The 19,348-nt window shown below is 37.5% G+C and overlaps 1 protein-coding gene across 1 annotated transcript in view; it reads right to left on the minus strand.

Moving 5' to 3' along the window:
- Positions 1 to 15,790, minus strand: part of LOC132139593 (stAR-related lipid transfer protein 13-like) — a 51,472-nt gene extending 35,682 nt beyond the window's left edge. Inside the window, exon 1 of the mRNA XM_059548065.1 lies at positions 15,419 to 15,790. Coding sequence (XP_059404048.1) covers positions 15,419 to 15,533 — 115 coding nt within the window. The 5' untranslated portion in view covers positions 15,534 to 15,790. The remainder of the gene's footprint in view (positions 1 to 15,418) is intronic.
- Positions 15,791 to 19,348: the final 3,558 nt, after the last annotated feature.

The raw sequence follows: 19,348 nt of genomic DNA on the forward strand, positions 1-19,348 counted from the left end.
TGCAGAAAATACATAATGCAAAATTCGATTAGCAATGGATTATAAATATACTTAATTTTTACGAAACTACCCAAGATGGCTTAAAGAGCACAGATAAACCATATATTGCCACTAGTAGTGATGTGTCGTTCTTGAACGATTCGTTCATTTTGAACGAATCTTTAATGTGACTCGGGAAGAACGAGTCGTCTCGGGGAGTGATTCGTTTAGTCGCGCATGCGCATTATTCTATAGGTTCTGTTCTAGTAGTAGTGATTCACCATACATGTCTATGGATTCACCTGTCAGTCAATGGAGTCTTGAGCCGGAAAGAGAATTGATTAGTTCATAGTTCGGGTCTATCGGGTTTTTGACTCGTTCCTTAATCACGTGACAGCCCCATACGCTAACCCAATGCAGTCTGAGCCGGAAAGAGAATTGATTAGTTCATAGTTCGGGTCTTTCGGGTTTTTGACTCGTTCCTTAATCACGTGACAGCCACATACGCTAAAACCAATGCAATATGAGCCGGAAAGAGAATTGATTAGTTCATAGTTCGGGTCTATCGGGTTTTTGACTCGTTCCTTAATCACGTGACAGCCACATACGCTAAAACCAATGCAATATGAGCCGGAAAGAGAATTGATTAGTTCATCTCATGAGTCTTCGGGTCGGGTCGAGTCATTCCTTAATCACGTGACAGCCCCGTATGCTAAAACCATAGACAGTAAAAGAATGCAGTATTGAGTCGGAGAGAGAATTGATTAGTTAATCTTTCGGTTCTTCGGGTTGTTCGTTCTTTTGTTCCGTGATGTGACAACATTGGCTAGAGTAATTATTAAATCAGATTGTCTGTATAAACCATACTTTTGTAACATATGACACTTTATAAACATTAAAAAACACTGTGTACATACTTTTGAATTGTTGTTTATTGTTTATTTTTGTGCCATTAAAGCTTTGTAACAAAGAGGACAACTATTCCAAAATAAATCAAAATAATAAAAAAGTATAATAAAGATAAAACTAAAAGATAATACAGCCACAGGGTCTAATAACCTTAACAAATGAACTTTAAAAGTACAATATAAAAAAAGAAAAAAAAGAAAAACTAAATATTGCACAACAAGCTTTGCTTTTTTATATATAATAATTTAAAATGAATACATTTTAAAATAAATAACACTTTTGTGCCAAAATAAAAACTTTATATCAAAGAGTATAACTATTCCCCAAATAATTTTAAACCATTTAAATAAAAATAAATGAAAATGAAGAGATACTAAAGCTACGGAGCCTTATAACAATAACAAATTACCTTTAAAATCACAACAACAACAACAAAAATATTGCACAACAAGCTAGTCTTTTTCTAAATAAATAAAAATAAATAAGCTTTAAAATAAATAACACACTGTGGCTATATTTTTAGGACTTGCTTTAAGGCATGTTTGCATTAAAAAAAAACAAGCTCCCTGACCTTGGATGGGCTGAGTCTGTTTCTTCTATCTGAGATAATCTGCCCAGTTTTAGAAAAAATTCTTTCAGATGGCACAGATGTGGCCACAATGCAAAGTCTTGTCTTTGTGACTTCAGAAAGGCTTTTGTATACTGGTGAACATCTCCTCCACCAGGCCAGAGGGTCTGATGTGCGGGGTAAGAGTGGCTCTGCAAGGTAGGCCTGCACCTTTATAGCATCTGAGGTCTTAGAAGAGGTAGCAGAAGGCCTCAAGCTTGCTACCCTCTCGTCAAAGTCTTCCCAAACATGGCCCCTGCACTGGCAGTCACACCAGGATCTGAAGTATCCTCCTCACTCTGAGCTGGGTTAAAACTGTTAAAGCTGAAGTTATCATAACCTTAATGTTTTAAACTAACATTAATAATTCAAATTCAAAATTTTATTTGCTTTTAATGTATATGTCATTATGTCCTTTTTTGAGCAATCTTCTTATACATATATTACACCAATATGTCAAGTCTGCCTAGGAAAAGCAATTATTATACTAGCAAACTCAAAATTGGAGTAAAAATGAACAAACTAGTATAAATACTTTTTATTGTAAGCTTGAATTATTATATTATTATATAGCCTAGTGTTTATTTACCGATAGACAGTCAAAAAGACAAATTAATCAATATTTTATTTATAACAGGGTTTTATTTATTTATAATATATGTATATTTATAAATATATATATTTATAAATATGCACATCGATTCGTCGACCTGTTTTTATTTCTCTAAAAAACGTTTACCTTATGTGCGCTGAATATACGCGATGGCCGGATCAACATTCTGTCCAACGTTATATAACCAATCCAGGGGTTTTTCTGCATTGATCTTTTTTTTGGCGGGTGTCAAAGACTTATTTGATCGGTGAGTGACAGTGACAGGGCGCGTACGAGAGAGAGCCCCGGCTGCGCGCGCACTCACAGTCTTCAAACAACACGAGCGCTTCTTGCTCTCTCTCTCCCTTGTGCAAAATCAAAATCATTAAACACGATAGAAAAAAGGACGAAACACCAAAGTTTCACGCGCAGTTTCACTCACAGTCTTCAAACTACACGAGCGCTCTCTCTCTCTCTTCCCCCACCCCTCGTGAATATTAACCAAAATCATTAGACACGATAAGAAAAAGGGCGGAACGCCAAAGTTTCACGTGGAGCATTCTGAGATTTTTTTTTCTACATGACAGGCTGCTGGCTCCCACTGTTAAATTTTTTATTTTTATTTTGGAAAAGCACTCTCTGTATTAGCTTAAAGCCCTAAAGTTTACATTGGTTACTGTATTCTTTCAATTGCTCTAAACAAGTATTTTGGGTGAACTTTTTTATTGAAGGCTAGACATCAAGTTGTTGTTATTTTCATCTGAAAGAAGAACTTTTTTTCAGTAAGCTAGGCCCTATGTGTTCAGTAAGCTTGTTTCAGTAAGCTATGTGTTTTCAAGGTTTCAAGGTTTTATTGAATGCTATCTCTATACAAGTGCAAAGTAATGCATTCTTAGTCAGTCTTTTATTTTGTAATTTTAAGAGCAATAAACATATATTGCAATGTTAAGGAATTCATGTTTTTTTCATTCAGATATGTAAATCGACATGTATAAATTGTTAGTAGTCAATTAATGGGGAGATAATCGAAATCGAATTGGTCTGAAAAATTAATCGTTAGATTAATCGATGCATCGAAAAAATAATCGATAGATTAATCGTTTAAAAAATAATCGTTTATCCCAGCCCTAATTGCCACACTTGAGTGTTTATGGTTTTCATGTTTTATCATTCAAAACTTTTCTATCTTCTTTTTATTCAGTTACAGTGATAGCTGGAGTCTTTGTTCTTATTAGGGATTTCCTGGAGCCTCATGTTAATTCTATTAATTCTGTGATGCATATGTGGAGTTTCTGCACTAGTGCGGCCTCCGAAGACCAGAATGATTGAATCAGACATTACATAGTTCTCAATGATAATCCTTCACTCAAAAGAACTTTAAAGTAGATCTGATAATCCATGTTTTTCTCTAGTGCACAGAAGTGTACTGGGGGATTTTTTTTTTACAAATTTGTTTTCAAAATCACATTTAAAATCACAAATCGCAAAAAAACATAAAAATGTGGTTAAAAAAAGAGGTATGTATTGAACCGTGGGCTAACTATATTGTTGCTTCCCATCTAATAAATTTTTTATTTATAAAAGTAAAAAATCATTGAGAGCAACTTGGGACATCCCTAGACATTTAAAAATATACTGAAATAGAATTTTTTTTTTTTAATTGTAATATCATTTCACAATAGTGCTGTGATTACATATATAAATTCAGCCTTCTTTCAAAAACATTATAAAAAAATAAATAAATAAATAAAACTTCAAACTTTTGAACAGTGGTGTATGTGCATTTAGTAAAACATTACATACTGTTGCCGCTGAAATCTCATCATCGCTTTTTCACACAAGATTCTTACTGTAATATCTCACTGATACCTGCGATGTATTGACTGCATTACTGCCTCAATTTTGGCAACAAAATGTTCACCAAAGTGAGAACAAGCACTGGGGAATCAGGATGAATCAGGATGTCTGACACTGTGAATGTGTGAGATGTGTATTTGTCCCTTCAGGGCATGCTGTAGAAAGAACATGTTCACGTTGTCAGGTGCTCGACAGCTTAAGTTAAAAAGAAGATTTACATTCAAATACACGGTTCTGCCTCCAAATTTACTTAAAAGTTAAAAGTGTGTTTAAAAGGGAAAACACTTTTATCACCCTCATGTCATTCCCAGCATGTGGAACACAAATAAAAACCAAAAATTATTTACACCGCTAGAATGCAAGTCAGGTTTGGAATAATGGAGCAAACACCTATGTAAATGAGACTCAACATTTACAAAACTCAGCGCTATTTGCCTTGTACAATTAAGGTCACATTATTATTACTGCCAAGAAGAAACCAGGTGGTCACTGTACTGTAATTCAAAATATGTTTTACTGATGGAGACAGCAGTTATTCATCAAATGATAAAGCATTATACCCTGGCATGTATCCAGACAGCACTTTCATCATTTCAAAGAGTTGATTCAGGTTCCTGTATCACAGTGGACAAATGAATTTTGCATTTTGTTCAGCATGAATTTTGAGGGTGTATTTGCAATGCTACCTGATTTGCATAATTCCTTTGGGAACAAAGGAACTGAAAAAAGAAGAAGAAATTCATTCTTGGCGAATTCCCCCACAATACTATCAAATAACCTTGACAACACCCAATTTCAAAAACTCACCTGAACATTAAGTTCTCAAAAGTAAAGTGACATTAAATTTTTTTTTACCTACTTTGCCAAAGTCAACTCTGTCCTAGTACTAGCATATCATGCATACTGAAGTGGCATAAGCTGCAGCATTTGCACTATATGCTACATACCAACTAAAATGTTCAAAAAAGTGGAGACAGAATTTATACAGCTATTTTTGAACCTCATTTTATGAAGAATGGAAATCTGGATTAGTGCAAAATACAAAATACCAATAACTAACAGTTGAAATAAACACCCCGTGATTAATAAGATACCTGCCCACTCACTCGCTCACTCTGTCTCGGCTTCAAACCACACACAGAGCGGCACTGAGCGGGTGAGAGTGATTTGTTGTAAGCCTGGGTAATCCCTGCTGCATGAACAAAATAAACCAGAATTAGGCTGAGAAGCATTTGAAGCAATGAAAACCCTGAAGCAGAAGAGGAAAACACTACTAAATGCTCCCACAGGAGCGGAGCGAGCAGAAGGAAAGCACTTCATCTCATTTTGAATGCGTGTTGAGTGTGTGTGAGACGTGGGAGTGACCTTTAGTAAATTGAATGTAGTGTAAACCTGCTGAGTGCTGGGAGGGAGCCTTACTTCATTCTCTGCATGTGTGAAAGTGTGTGCTTCTTGACCTGCTGTAGCCTACCATAAGCAGATGGTTGAAGATGACCAAACTGATGTAGTGTGTGAAATACAATGAGAGAGCCAAAGCGAATGAGCGAGATGCAATCAAATTATGCCCCCATTTGGAAGTGACCAGAGATGAATGGTTTTAGCACTGCTCGCTTGTAAGAATAACTACATAAACTTCTAAAAGTATCATTAAAATAAAAATGGTAATGATGTTGCATGACTGCATTACTGTTTGATCTGTTGGTACAGACATAAAAACAAAGCCACAAACAACGCCATGTTCATGGGAATACACGAACTTTCAAAATCTATAACATCTGATGCAATTCGATACCATCTAATATAAATGTTGGTAACAGTACAATAAGACTCAATTGGTAAAAATTTATTATTATATCTAACATCAAATAACCTAGCAATTAAATACACTTCCAGCATTTATAAATCTTGGTTGAGATATATATATATATATATATATAAAAAAAAGAGGACGACGAGCAGTTTGTGGTTACTACTGCTGCACAAAATCATGCTACTGACGAGAGACAAATAAGAAACACCTGATGAAAAACAAAAGTCAAACTCAGTCTCCACTGATTGGATCCCTAACAAAGCCTCTGTGTCTTCAGTGTTCCTGAAGGAGTTTTGGTTGGAAGCAAACCACATTCAGGTCAGTGCTTAAACTAGGCCACTCCAGTGACTATTTCAAGAGGTCTTCTGACTTATTTCTTAATGTGCTAGTGTATATCTTTGATCATTCTTGTATCTCTGATGAAAATTAAAGGTCACAGACATGTCCAGAGGATCATCAGGAAAACACTGCGACTTTTGAGAAATGGACTAAGAAGCCTCTGTTTCTGAAAAGACTCAGTGTTTCGAAAGAGTCTGCATTTTGAAGAGTGTCTGTGCATTTCTGAAGAGCCCCTGTGTTCTTCAGAGGAGTTTCTGAGGGGTCTCCACCCTTTCCACAGAGTATCGCTATGTTCCCGAAAAACATAACTGCACTTGTGAGCAAGCTGCTGTGGATTCCTGGATATTTATGGTACACAACTGATTCTTCATGAATTTAGACATCTCTCTGAAGAGAAACGGATCACACCCACACAAGCTGTTAAAGGAATAGTCCAACCAAAAATGAAAATTGTGTCATCATTTACTCAACTCATGTCATTCCAATCCTGTATGACTTTTTCTTCTATGAAACATGAAAGAAGATATTTTGAGAAATGTTTCAGTGTTTTTTGTTAATTACAATGGACGTCAACAGTAACCAAAAACACTTGATAACATTCTTCAAAATATCTTTAGTTTTTTCAAGAAGAAAGTCATACAGGTTTGGAGCGACATGGGGATGAGTAAATGATGACAATTTTAATTTTCAGGTGAACTATGTCTTTAACACGTTCTTGGCTTTGTTTTGAGCTCATATCAGTCAGTTTAAGATGTTCAAATCTAAGTAAGTAAAATGCTTTTAGACAGAAGCATCTGCTACATGAATAAATAGCATCTGAGAAGTGTGTGTTTGTGTTTGGGGAAGGAAATGTTTTCTGTGCTCTAGCTGTGTGTGTGTTTGGCTGAATACACCTCATTGTTCTTAGCGGTTCTCTGGCTTCTTCCCACAGTCCCAGAGTCCACCTCCACTTACCCCAATTACACTTCTCCTCTTCTTCTACCAATCCTGTTTATGCCTCTCTTTCTCCTCTTACACTTCTCTCATTCACCCAACAAACAAATAAATGTATTATTAACATTCTTCACTGACTGACATTAGGTTCAGGGTACAAAGGTCAAATTCTCATGAAACCCTTTGTGTCAGAAGCAGCGCTGCACTTTCACAGCAGCTATTAAACTCATTAGGTCTCAATCCACACTCATGGACATACACACACGATTGCAATGACATAAGAAATTCTCCTACAATCCACAGCAGGGCTTTTCCAAATGGGGTTGGGGGAACACAAGGAGGTGTTAGGGGGTCTGCAGGAAGGTCCAGAGAAAATAGTGTATAAATAAAAAATGTATATAAAAAAAAAATGAATGTGTTAAACAACCCATAGGCACTTAGTATGGAGACCAGAGCCAGATGCACTGAAGAATAAAGCTAGGTTAAAACTCACCGTGACCCTTTCGATGCTGTAGGGACGACCTCTCCATCCTAATCACTTAAACGCCAGTGGTCCAACATTACATGTTAACCTTAAAGAGACACAGAAAAGTGCCTGCAACATCCATTCAAACACTTACAACCTGCCTAAAACCAACATACGCTCATACATTTCCAAAAGGTCCAAACAGAAAAGTATTTTTTTTATCCAGACAAGGCCATAGCAAAGAGTCACGTTTAACCAAATCGTCTCTGAGAAGCTGAGCAGGATCTGATTTACTGTGGCGTCAGTATCCTGAGAGGGAGGGATTTGGGGGGGGGGGCTTCCTTCCCACCCCCCCACCCATTTACACCATCTGGTTCCGGAGACCAAATGTTCGGCCCTCAAAAACTCCTCCTCCACGTACCAGACTACAGTCTGTGTATTCTTGTGAGCCTCAGCATGCCAAACAAGCTCAAGCCCCATAATCCAGACGGCCTGACATTGGCCTTATTAGGGCTGTGTGTTAGCCCTTGAGGGACTGTTAGTTGGTTCATAAATGCCGCGTTTCCACCGAAATTACCCGGAACATTTGTACCAGGAACTTTTTTTCCCAGGAACTTTCCCCCCCCCCAGACCTGTTGCTTTCTGCGTTTCCACCGCGGTGTAAAGTACCGGGAAGATTAGGCAAATAGACTGGTGACGTAGGTCTGTGCGCGTTTCTCAATACAAACTACGCTGATTTTGGACGTGCATCCTCGGTAGTGCGGACTTTGTGCATTCGACTCGGGAGTGTGATGTCCGCGACGACGCAAATCCAGTAAATATGCAAACAGCAGCATATACTTGATAACTTCAGTCAGCTGACCATGGCTACTATTTTCCTCTCTGTATATTTACAATAAAACGAAATAGGATATCAAATACCACTGCCTCCTTTTCGTTTTCATTTAAGCATAATAACCGCTGCAGAAATGTACTTAGTTCAGGGATATGTGTATACAACCATTACAATGAAACGAAATATTATATAGATTTGCCTTTTTTATTTTCATTTTAACATGTAGATAAATTGAATACAGACCAAAGATAACCTGTTAGATTTACCCAAAACGAATTATGTTTTATGTTTAACCACTAAAGAGACATCAGAGCCAGCGGCACACATCAGAAGGTCTAGCCGAGGAGAGGCTGCTTCTCGGCGGATAGATGATCACTGAGCTCCCGCTGGTCGCGTCGAGCTCACCGTATCTGAGATTGGCAAAACACATTTTTAAATAGGCGCGGTCTTTATAAATAAACCACAGATTTGAGTTTTAAACAACTACATTCTCGCCTGAAATACTTTCAAAATTACATTTCATGACACAATAACAGTAATATTTTGAAAATGTTGATCCGAATAAATGGTGGTTGAACTCAACCAATGCTGCGTGAACTCAACCAATCAGCATGTTTAGCGGCCAAGTCCCGCCCCCGAAAGTTCAGGAACTTTGAAAAAGTACCACCTCGCTAGCAGGGACTTTCTGAGGGGCATTTTTTTACCTGGAACTTTATTTAGTTCCTGGTTCCTGCGGTGGAAACACACAGAGTACCAGGCCAAAGTCCCTAGTTCCTGGGTAAAGTTCCTGCGGTGGAAACTGGGCAATAGTTATTAGATTTGGTGAAGTATAACTTCACAACCAGTCCAAAGCCCAGCTGCCAACATGCGACAATCAGAATCAGTGTTTACGTGTGTGTTTCGGTGAGTTACTGTGCTGAACATAGTGGTGTTGGATGTAGACAAAAAAAATATCAAGGGACAGGATTTATGAATGAGAAAGAAGCCTAACTGACGCTGGTATGATGAACATAATACACCAGGGAGTGCTGGCCGATATGCTCCCTCGTCATATCATTCTATCCTTAGCCTGTGAGATCGCTGATACATGATATTATCATGCAAATTTAATTATTTACTTACTTGGATTCAGAGCCAAAGAATGAACCAACTCAAGGGTATGCCCAAAAGCAGCCTAATGTTAAACTACACATTATATTTTTAGTCAAGTAGCATATGGATGTCGTGTCATAAAATATTTTTAATATGACTGAATTTATATTTAACATGAGGATAATAATAATAATAATAATAAAAACATTGTAAGTTACAAATTAACTTAATTTTTATCCTTAATTAGGGATTGGGGGAGGTGTACCTGAAGTGTGAATCCTTATAAAGGAAAACAACTAATGATTCCTAACACCGTGTCTACACTGGATGCAAGTGGTGCGGCGCGACCACCAATCTATAATAGAGATTCATTATATATGAAAGTGAAAAAAGTGCAAGTGACATTACATTCAGCCAAGTATGGTGACCCATACTCAGAATTCGTGCTCTGCATTTAACCCATCCGAAGTGCACACACACAGAGCAGTGAACACACACACACACACACTGTGAACACACACTGTGAACACACACCCGGAGCAGTGGGCAGCCATTTATGCTGCAGCGCCCGGGGAGCAGTTGGGGGTTCAGTGCCTTGCTCAAGGGCACCTAAGTCGTGGTATTGAAGGTGGAGAGAGAACTGTACATGCACTCCCCCCACCTACAATTCCTGCCGGCCCGAGACTTGAACTCACAATCTTTCAATTGCGAGTCCGACTCTCTAACCATTAGGCCACGACTTCCCCATAATATATAGATCAGTCAACAGAAGTCATTATAATCAGTAATGCTCTCTACACTGGATGCGGCGTGGCATGACACCACAAATCCCTGACAGTAAACTGCTGCTGCGTTCCATTTATGACATACTGACAAAAACTTCAAATGATTTTCAATGGTCCCTTTGTCGCATCCAGAGTAGACAGTCCTTTGCATCCGGTGTAGACACTGTGTAAGTAGAGATGACTGAGGACAATCGCAAATGATTTCCAGATCCTCAGTACCACTGACAAACATATAATCTTATAAAATGTGTGGCAAGAACTGCCGCTCCATAGTATAAACAGAGTACGTGCAATCGCAAATCTTAAAAGTTATTATTTATCGTGCATTCAAAAAGGGGCAGGCGGGGACATCATGATGCCACCACATCAAATTGAAGTGCAAATAGAAAAATATAGATAAAACTACTTCCTTTTAATACGTACATTGTGTCCTATTTTTATTTCATTTTTGTTTTGTTTTTGTTTTTATAGTGTAGTACTGAAAAATGACTGTGAGGATTAGTTAAACAGAGCAAGTATGTACTGATCAATTATGATTGGATCAAAGTTAGACAGTCTGAACAGTCATTTCCTGTTCCCTGGGATTTGCTGTCATTCCTTGGGTCCTGTGAGATTGAGGGGAAAGGAAAGGAGTGGTATAGGAGAGGGAAAAGGACAGACAGTTCAGGAAACAAGGGATCAGACGGGAAAGCACAAAGGAAAATGTCACGGCACGAAAAGGGTGGGGCGCTGTCATACACGCATCACTTCCTTTTCGGTGGGCCTCTTTGATGTCTATCAGCAACACGCAAACAAACTCATGCTCACACACCCCAGATACAGAACGACAGGGTGCAAGGCAAAAGTGAAACAGACCATGAGTAAATCACGAGTGTGAGACAGACAGACGATGTAATCTGAAAGAGGAAATAAATGACAGTGAGTGACTCCGCTTTGACTTCACATTTCCAAAAACTGATGGACACTAAAATACAAATCACTGTACGCTAAAGGCAAAGTCAGCTCAATAACTGTGACAAACTGAGCAGAAGATGACCATGACAATGCGTGGAGATTGTCATTTTACATAAGTCATTGTGATCTTGTGGTACTATGGGACGAGAGGCCACATATACCTGTAAATAAACTAAACTCAAACTGAAACTGAAACAGGAGAATCTGCTCCCTTAAACACACACAATCAATCACTTTACATATGCACATCTATTCATACACAGAGCATTAGCACATCAACACACACACAGCCTTCTGCTACACACAGCATTTCCACTTCAAACACAAACACAGCATGACAAACATGCACGCGCACACAAAGTCTAGCAAGAAGACCAGAAAAAAAGTCGAAAACCGCTTCAAACACTTCAGATTTCCTCAAATGTGTGCATTTTTAAGCAGTGTGCGTTTAGAACTTCTTGCAAACCCAAACTATTTACTGGTGTTAAACGATCCAACATGACAAAGAGATTTATTCAAATCTAAACAAGAAAAGCAAATTAATCCAATCAAAAATGTTTACAAAAAGACTTTTAAGAATTGAGACGTTCGCACCAACTCAAATGTTCTGCGTGAAAATTCAGTCTGATTTTCAGTTAGATGTTAGTTCTGACCAGTGGCAGACAGGATGAATGAAAACGCTAAAATGTTAATGAAAATTAGAACACCTCTGTATTTTTTTTTTTATATCTGTATTAACAAATTAAAATGTATATCTTAAATTTTCACATCAAATACTTCTCGGTGTGGATGTACCGTTAAGTCTGGGGACAAAGAACCCGTTTTTATTCCAAACATTAATTGCTAAAGAGTAACTGAACTAATGATTTACTTACTGAACCACACATTATAACTTTAATCATATCTGACATCTGAAATTACCTTGTCATTCATTAACTATTATTACATTTCTTAAGATTTCCATCCATGGAAATCAACTGGAATGAAGGAAGGAAGGAATCAAACAAAGCATAAATCACTGAAACAATGAATTAAATTGATCAATCCATCTATTTATCCTAATCTATAACCATTTATTTAAAGAATTAGAGACCAGACAAAGGAAAAAACATGACACTTCCATTTACATATGTTAAAATACTTAGGACCATTTCACTGAACTCTCCCTATAGTCAAAATCACTAGTATCATCATCCGAGATCAGCAGGCTGTAACACAAGATACTATCTAACATCCAGCATGTGGTCTGTCTACTCACCAGCCTATTTGGTCTAGAGCTCTAAGAACAGCTGTTCCTTAAGTATTTCCCTTACACACACACACAAGATGTTCCTGCATGGTCATACCTGCAGTGACCTTTCTTTAACAAGGCCTCAGAAATTCAGCACACACATACAGTGATGAGAAAGAGAAAAATAATGAAACTGTGAGAATGTCTTACATGATCAGCTTCCTCTTGCAGAGGCTTTGTGGGCTGTTTGAACTTCACTATTTGTTTGTGTTGTACTTTCATGCCCTTTTTTGTATTTATGTGTCTGTTGTGTTGTGATATGCAGCTCTCACTAAGGTTCTTGTAGGGCTTCAAAAACAGTGGTTTCCTCTGTGGCATTTCACAGCTGTCTGGATGCAAATGACAAACGTTCACAAACGTTTTTTACTAGGGCATTGTATTAAATATATGACATTTTTGGTATTGTATTCAATTGAAGTTTTTAATAGGCCTAGCTGTGCCATTTTTATAACATTTGATTGCAAATTACTAATACTTTTCTGCTGAAATTTCTAATATACACAATGTTTCAAATTATTCAAAACAAGTAGCATGAGAATAAAATAAAATTACTGATGACTTAAATATCCACTTCTCTCATAAAAGTCTACAGATCACATTAATCTCATTTCACAAGGAAAAGTAGGTGGACCAAAAGCTATTAGTCTCTCGGTTTCTTTCTGGATGTGACAAGTTCAGTGCCAGACACAAGTAAATAAACACAAATAACCAATAAAAGTCAACCCGGCCTTTTTTTTCTGTAATAAAGCAAAAGTTGTTTTAATGAACCATAAAATCTTTTTTATGTTGCAACACTGGAATGGAATGCTTGCTTCCTCTCAGCTAACATTCTGCAGAGGTTACTACTGTACGTCAATCAACACCGAAAGAAACCTAGACAGAAGGACCCTCTGCAAGCTCAAACCATAAAGCCACAGCTCCCTGCCTCCACTCAGAGGTGTCATATCATATTCCACATCTTTCTGAGGGCTCCCAACATTTGAAACTAGTGGCTGAAGTTTTATTGTAAGATCTTTGATCATTTCAGTTTAACCTTAACAGTTTGCACATTGTTTGTGAATGTGCAATGCACAATGCAATAATGCTTTTAAAAGAGGCTATTATTAAATTATGATCAAGTTAGAACTATATTGTAACTCATAACATGAACATTTAGTGAAACACAGTAAATTTAACCTCATTTGACTTGCAAAAAATGAAATTAACATATGACTCTTAAAGGCACAGTGCCAAAAAAATATTCAATTTAGTTCTAAAAGTTAGAGGTAGGAAAATGTTCATTAAAAACTAAATTACAAACTAAATTATGATTTTTTTAACTTATAACTTTAAGCAAAAATACATATAAAGACACTCAAAACACTGTGTGTGTGTGTTTCCTCCCAGCCCCATCCCCATCCCATTTATTTGAAACACTCTGGTTAAAGATAAACCTGCTGGTCACATGCTCATCAAATTTATTACATGAAAGAGGAAACGCTAATTCTCTGTAAAAGCATTTGAGGTCCAAAATCCTTTCCACAATTGACAAACACATTCCTGCCCTCTGGGGCAAACAATTCAACATGATAAAAGTCCACTGGAACTAGTCAACTAATTCTAAAGACAGGCGTGCACTTAAAAAAAAAAAGTGTTAATTACAGCAACTAAAAATCTCATTAAGATAATCACGGTCTCAATGGAAATGGCAAACTCACACTGTCATCTTTGTAATGAGATCAGCATTGTCAGACTTCTATATGAAGAGATCAGATGCAAAAGCCTCTAAGTAACGTTTGAAATTTTCTTCTAAAAATGAGCATTTGTATCAGGCTCCCATGTGTATAGGTTCAGTAATTTCACTTTAATGGCAATGAATAGTTTCTTTTCTTTCCCATTAAAGTAAAATAACTGAACATAAACATAGGAGCATGAGGAAATAATCTTTTAGAAGATAATGTTGGATGGCACTTTAGAGGCTTTTGCATCTGAACTCTTCATAAATATATATATATATATATATATATATATATATATATAAAAAACCTTTTGGGATTGTTATAAGAACAGAAATATGAACACCAATGCCAGTTATGTTAATTGAAGGCAATTTCAGATTCTTTCCCTCTTTCTTTCCCCAGATAAAAGCTTTAAAAGCAGTACTATGTTGATGTATATGGATAACAAACAGTGACTGTGTCTTCAGTAGGCTACCAACTGAGATTCCGTTATAAACAGCATTTCTGAACATCATGCACGTGTGCAGCAACTGTCTAGGTAGGAAGCTCATCTCATCGTGTTTCGAGACACAGCTGGAGAGAACAGACTCGACCTGATCTTCTCTGCCTCGCTCACGCCCAGCTCTCTGTGCATTCATTCTCCACGGTCGCGTGCGTGTGGCAGTGGGCCTCTAACAGATGAAAGGATCTCTTATTTCAGTTGCATGCAAAAACGTGGCAGCGCGTGCACACTCAAGTAACTGTATTATAGCTGACCCTAACATTTTAACAGGGTAAACACAAAATATCATAATTACTATGCTTAAAGTTATTGTTTCTACAAAATAAATAAATCTTACTAGACTTTAAAATTAATTGTGCATTAGCCATTAAAAAGAAATACATCATGAAAATATTCTAACAACTTTTAAGGAGAATACTTATGTAATCAATGTGATTTAATCAACTTTTGGGAAGCCATGGTTACCACGGTAAATGTCCAAGGGCTCAGCAATGCATGAAGGAAAACTCAAGGGTTTACTTCGTTACTGAAATGTTCACAATATTCCATGACATATAGTTTATAATAATGTACCAAACACATCGGGTTTATTATTAAATTAAACGCCAATAACCCGACAGAAAGCAATCTTGGGCACACTTTCGAGACCCTTTGAAGGTTTTAATAGACTGACTCGTTGCTCTCTCACCCGATGCCTTAAGAAAATCGAATTTTCCTTAAAAAAAAAAAATAATAATTCTGTAACTTACTGTCTATCTGCCGCTGTTTCGCCTTCCTGCTAAATAAAGTCAGGGTTCTGTATGTGGATTCCATGAACTGTGTAGGTAGAGTTTGCGCGTGTTGGCCATTTCGGCTTTTATCCATTTCCAAACTCCTTCGCCAACTCTCTCCTGACTTCTGAACTCAACTTTTAACCCCGGAATTCGTCTTTGTTAGACTCCTGAGGCGTACGAAGTCCTTAGACGAAGCAGGGGTTATTCGTGCTGCTCCATCACTATCGCTATCGATGCATTTCTTTAAAAACTCTAAATAAAAGAACTTTCCGTGGACGCTGCCCTGTAACCATTCAAACCGCTAAGCATCACGGGACATGAAGTCTCTTCACGTGTGCGTCTTCTGACTTTAGTAGCTTCCGTGATGACGCCAAGCGGACTTTTTCAAACAGTCCCGAGCTGTTTAAAAAAAGGATGCAATGCCTTTGTGTGTGTGTGTGTGTGTGTGTGTGTGTGTGTGTGTGTGTGTGTGTGTGTGTGTGTGTGTGTGTGTGTGTGTGTGTGTGTGTGTGTGTTGATTTAGTTTTATTTATGAGGACACACTTTGAATGCACCCAGGTCAAGTCTATTACTTTTAAACTTTAATTTAACAGAAACATTTTCACAAGACATGAATCTCTACACTGGAATTGACGAATACCATTTATTTTATAATATACAAAACCTAATAGATGGGTAAATTTATTTATTTATTTTTGCATAAATAGTGATAATCCATGTTTAATTTTAACTACCTTTTAAATATATGTTTTCACATGTCTTTTTTCCTCATGTCCTGGTTAAAAACTCTAGCATAAAGAGTAGTTACAGTCATGTAAATTAACAGATCATTTGGATGGGTCGGGCAGATTCCTGATGCTGCTGCCTATGTGGACTGTTACTTCCCTGACTTTAATCCGAATGAAACTGTAAATATCTCACATGCTACAGTCCTTGACCAATCTATGTGATTACATCTGAAGTTACATCAGAATGACTGAAGAACATTTCTGAAGTTTGTTCACATGCCAGAGAACAGTGACAAGATGAAGCAATCAAACTAAGAACCAACCCATGTGGACAAAAGATGGCTTGTCTGTGTGTATAATTTACACCAAAAACAACACATGCGTCTGTTTACTGAGCTCGTTCATTTGCATAGGTGGTGGGGATCTTTGCAAATTAGGAAGAACTACAAACATTCTAATTATAGAGTCAAATAAACCATACTCATAAAGTCCCAGCAGAAACTAAACACAGTGTGCCTAAAATATGCTCCACATAGGGACTGACTAATATTTGTTAGTCTGATCATTTTTAATCTAGAACAAGAAAAGACACATTATTAGTCTTATTTTAATGTTCCTTCGAAGATCAGCAGGTCCACCTAAAATCAAAACATATAAATCTAAAATAAAAACCATACATTTCCTTTCTATTTGTGTTTTTCATAGAATGCACTTCCAGAGAGTTGCCCTTACATAGGAACACAGTCTGTGGGGAATGAATGATTACACATTAGACACATCTACCATGCCATCTGAGGTGTGTTATAAATAGTATGATCTACTTTCTGTGTCACGTGATCCAAAGACTGGAGACTACCATGAGTTTCTTAAAATGCAACTGGGTGACAAACACAGTAGATGACTGCATGGAGAGGATAGAGGTCAGGAGCTTTTAGAACAGCTCGAACTACAGAACAAGCAATATCAAGAAAGTAGCATTAGAGTTAAAACAGAACCATGGGATATTTCCTACATATAATCTACTTTGTTTTATATACATTTTATTAACAGTTATAGTAGAAACTGTTATACATTCCTTAGTATGTTGTTTAAGACTGAATTGTGTACATTTCACTGCCAGGAATTTACACACACACAGTGTTTTTCTAGGTGCTCTAACAAGTGCCATGGTAATGTTGTTAGTGGCAAAGCCATTCAGCTGTAATAAAATCTCACATCTTTACCTGATCTCTGGACACGACAGCAGGTCAGCTTCTGAAACATCAGGGGGGAAAATGTTACAATCATATTTGATGGAATTTTACAAGAAGATCTTTGTGTCTGCTTGTCTCTGGGTGCCTTCACTTTGTGCTTCAGCATCACCTTGATAAAATAAACCCTTAATAACAAGGACACTTGAAGTATTCATTTAGTGTTGCCTGTATGGGGTCTTCTTAAATAAATTAATACTTTCATTCAGCATGGATGCAATAAAGTGAACCAAAGTGACAATGAAGACTTTTACAATGTTAAAAAAGATTTCTATTTTCAATCAACATTTTATGTCTATAATGTTATATCTAACATTGTAAAAGTCTTCATCTACATATTTGAGGAACTAGTATAATATCTAGTGTGCCCCTGAATCAAAATATGATTCTCCGGTAATTTCAGTTGAACAGACATTCCACTGTATCCAAAGTCTGCAACGGAAAAAAAAAAAAACCTAAATATATCAGGATCTCTCACTTAGGAACGTTGTGATGTCATAGGGTTTAAAGTGTAGCCTATTGGCTGAGCCATCTGGGAAGGGTGAATGGGTGCTTTTAAAAAAGACGTTGTCCTGGAAACAAAGTTTGGCTGCTTCCCACCTCACTATGAGCAGCCAGTGAGGGAGTCCAGTTCAGCAAACGATCATTTCGTAGGTCCACTGCACCACCCAAAACATTTACACATGCTAACAAAGTGCCTTCTAACAACTGCTCACACAGTATATGCTAAAACACTTTTCAAAAACGAAAACATTCATATCATAAGCTTTAGAGATTTGTTTCCCTTACACAAGTTCTGTCGCAGTACTATGGTTCAGTGATGGTAGTATATGATATTTTTATGCCTTAGTGGTAAAAGGAAACAAAAACTTAGTAACACCATGGTAACTTTACTGTTCAGAGACCATAACAACACAGAGGCTAAGCAAGAGCAGCAACCTGATCTTGACAGCTGTCAGTCAAAGCATGAGCATGGCTCACTGTTGTCTCGTGCTTTTAAAACTATACTTTGTGCTTTGCGTATCTCTCTCAGTCTTACCTTAGCCTGGTTGATGAGTGCTCTTAGGCAGTTGACAAAAGCCATGTTCGCAGATACCCACACTGAGGGTCAGGTTCAAAAGGTCGAGACTGAACAGTCATGAAGGTCGCTGTGTGAGTCTGTGCACATTAACGTCTCTCTGACTGACTGAGTGTCTGAAGATCTGGAGTTCAGTGGCTTGAAGAGGCAGATAGGGAGGGGCCACAAGGCCATATTTCAGCTGGCCAAGAGGAGAGATTCCCTGCATACCACTGTAGCTAGCACTAAATGCTAACACACAGCGGGAAGCACTGAAGCCCAGCCGGATCTGCTATCAGAACAGAAAGACCATACTGAGAAAAGTGCACCTCGTGGAAGTTTAAAGCAATCATCCCAGTGTTATTGCAGTCTCGTATTATTTTCTTGCTTCAGTGAAATACAAAAGCTAGCCAGAATGGGCAACTCTTATTTTACACCATTTCCAATTCCACCAATTCATCACAAGGACTAAAAAGATTTGTGAGCTTAAATTTAAGTCTGTTCCATGCACAAATATATTATTTGACTTCCAAAGACTTGGGAAATAGCATATTGAACACTCCAAAATATATTCAGATTTAGCTAGCTTCATTGGAATGGTAAAAACTTTACTGTGAATTGCAAACCCATTTTTAATTGCAATATTATATTTAATTTGTTTCATTATTATTTTACTACAGAAGTATTTTAAGCCTCTTACACAGTCTCATTTTCCAGTTGGTGGTCCTGTCCCACAGATTGCCCTTTTAACGTGGATGGACTTCACATACTTCATTAAGCATCTGAATTATTTGCTGTGAGAATTACTCTAAACCAAGGGTCCCCAAACCGTTTTGTCAGCCGAACCCCTCGGACCTTCAATATTTAGTTT

Source organism: Carassius carassius, chromosome 4, assembly GCF_963082965.1.
Source record: "Carassius carassius chromosome 4, fCarCar2.1, whole genome shotgun sequence".
NCBI lineage: Eukaryota > Metazoa > Chordata > Actinopteri > Cypriniformes > Cyprinidae > Carassius > Carassius carassius.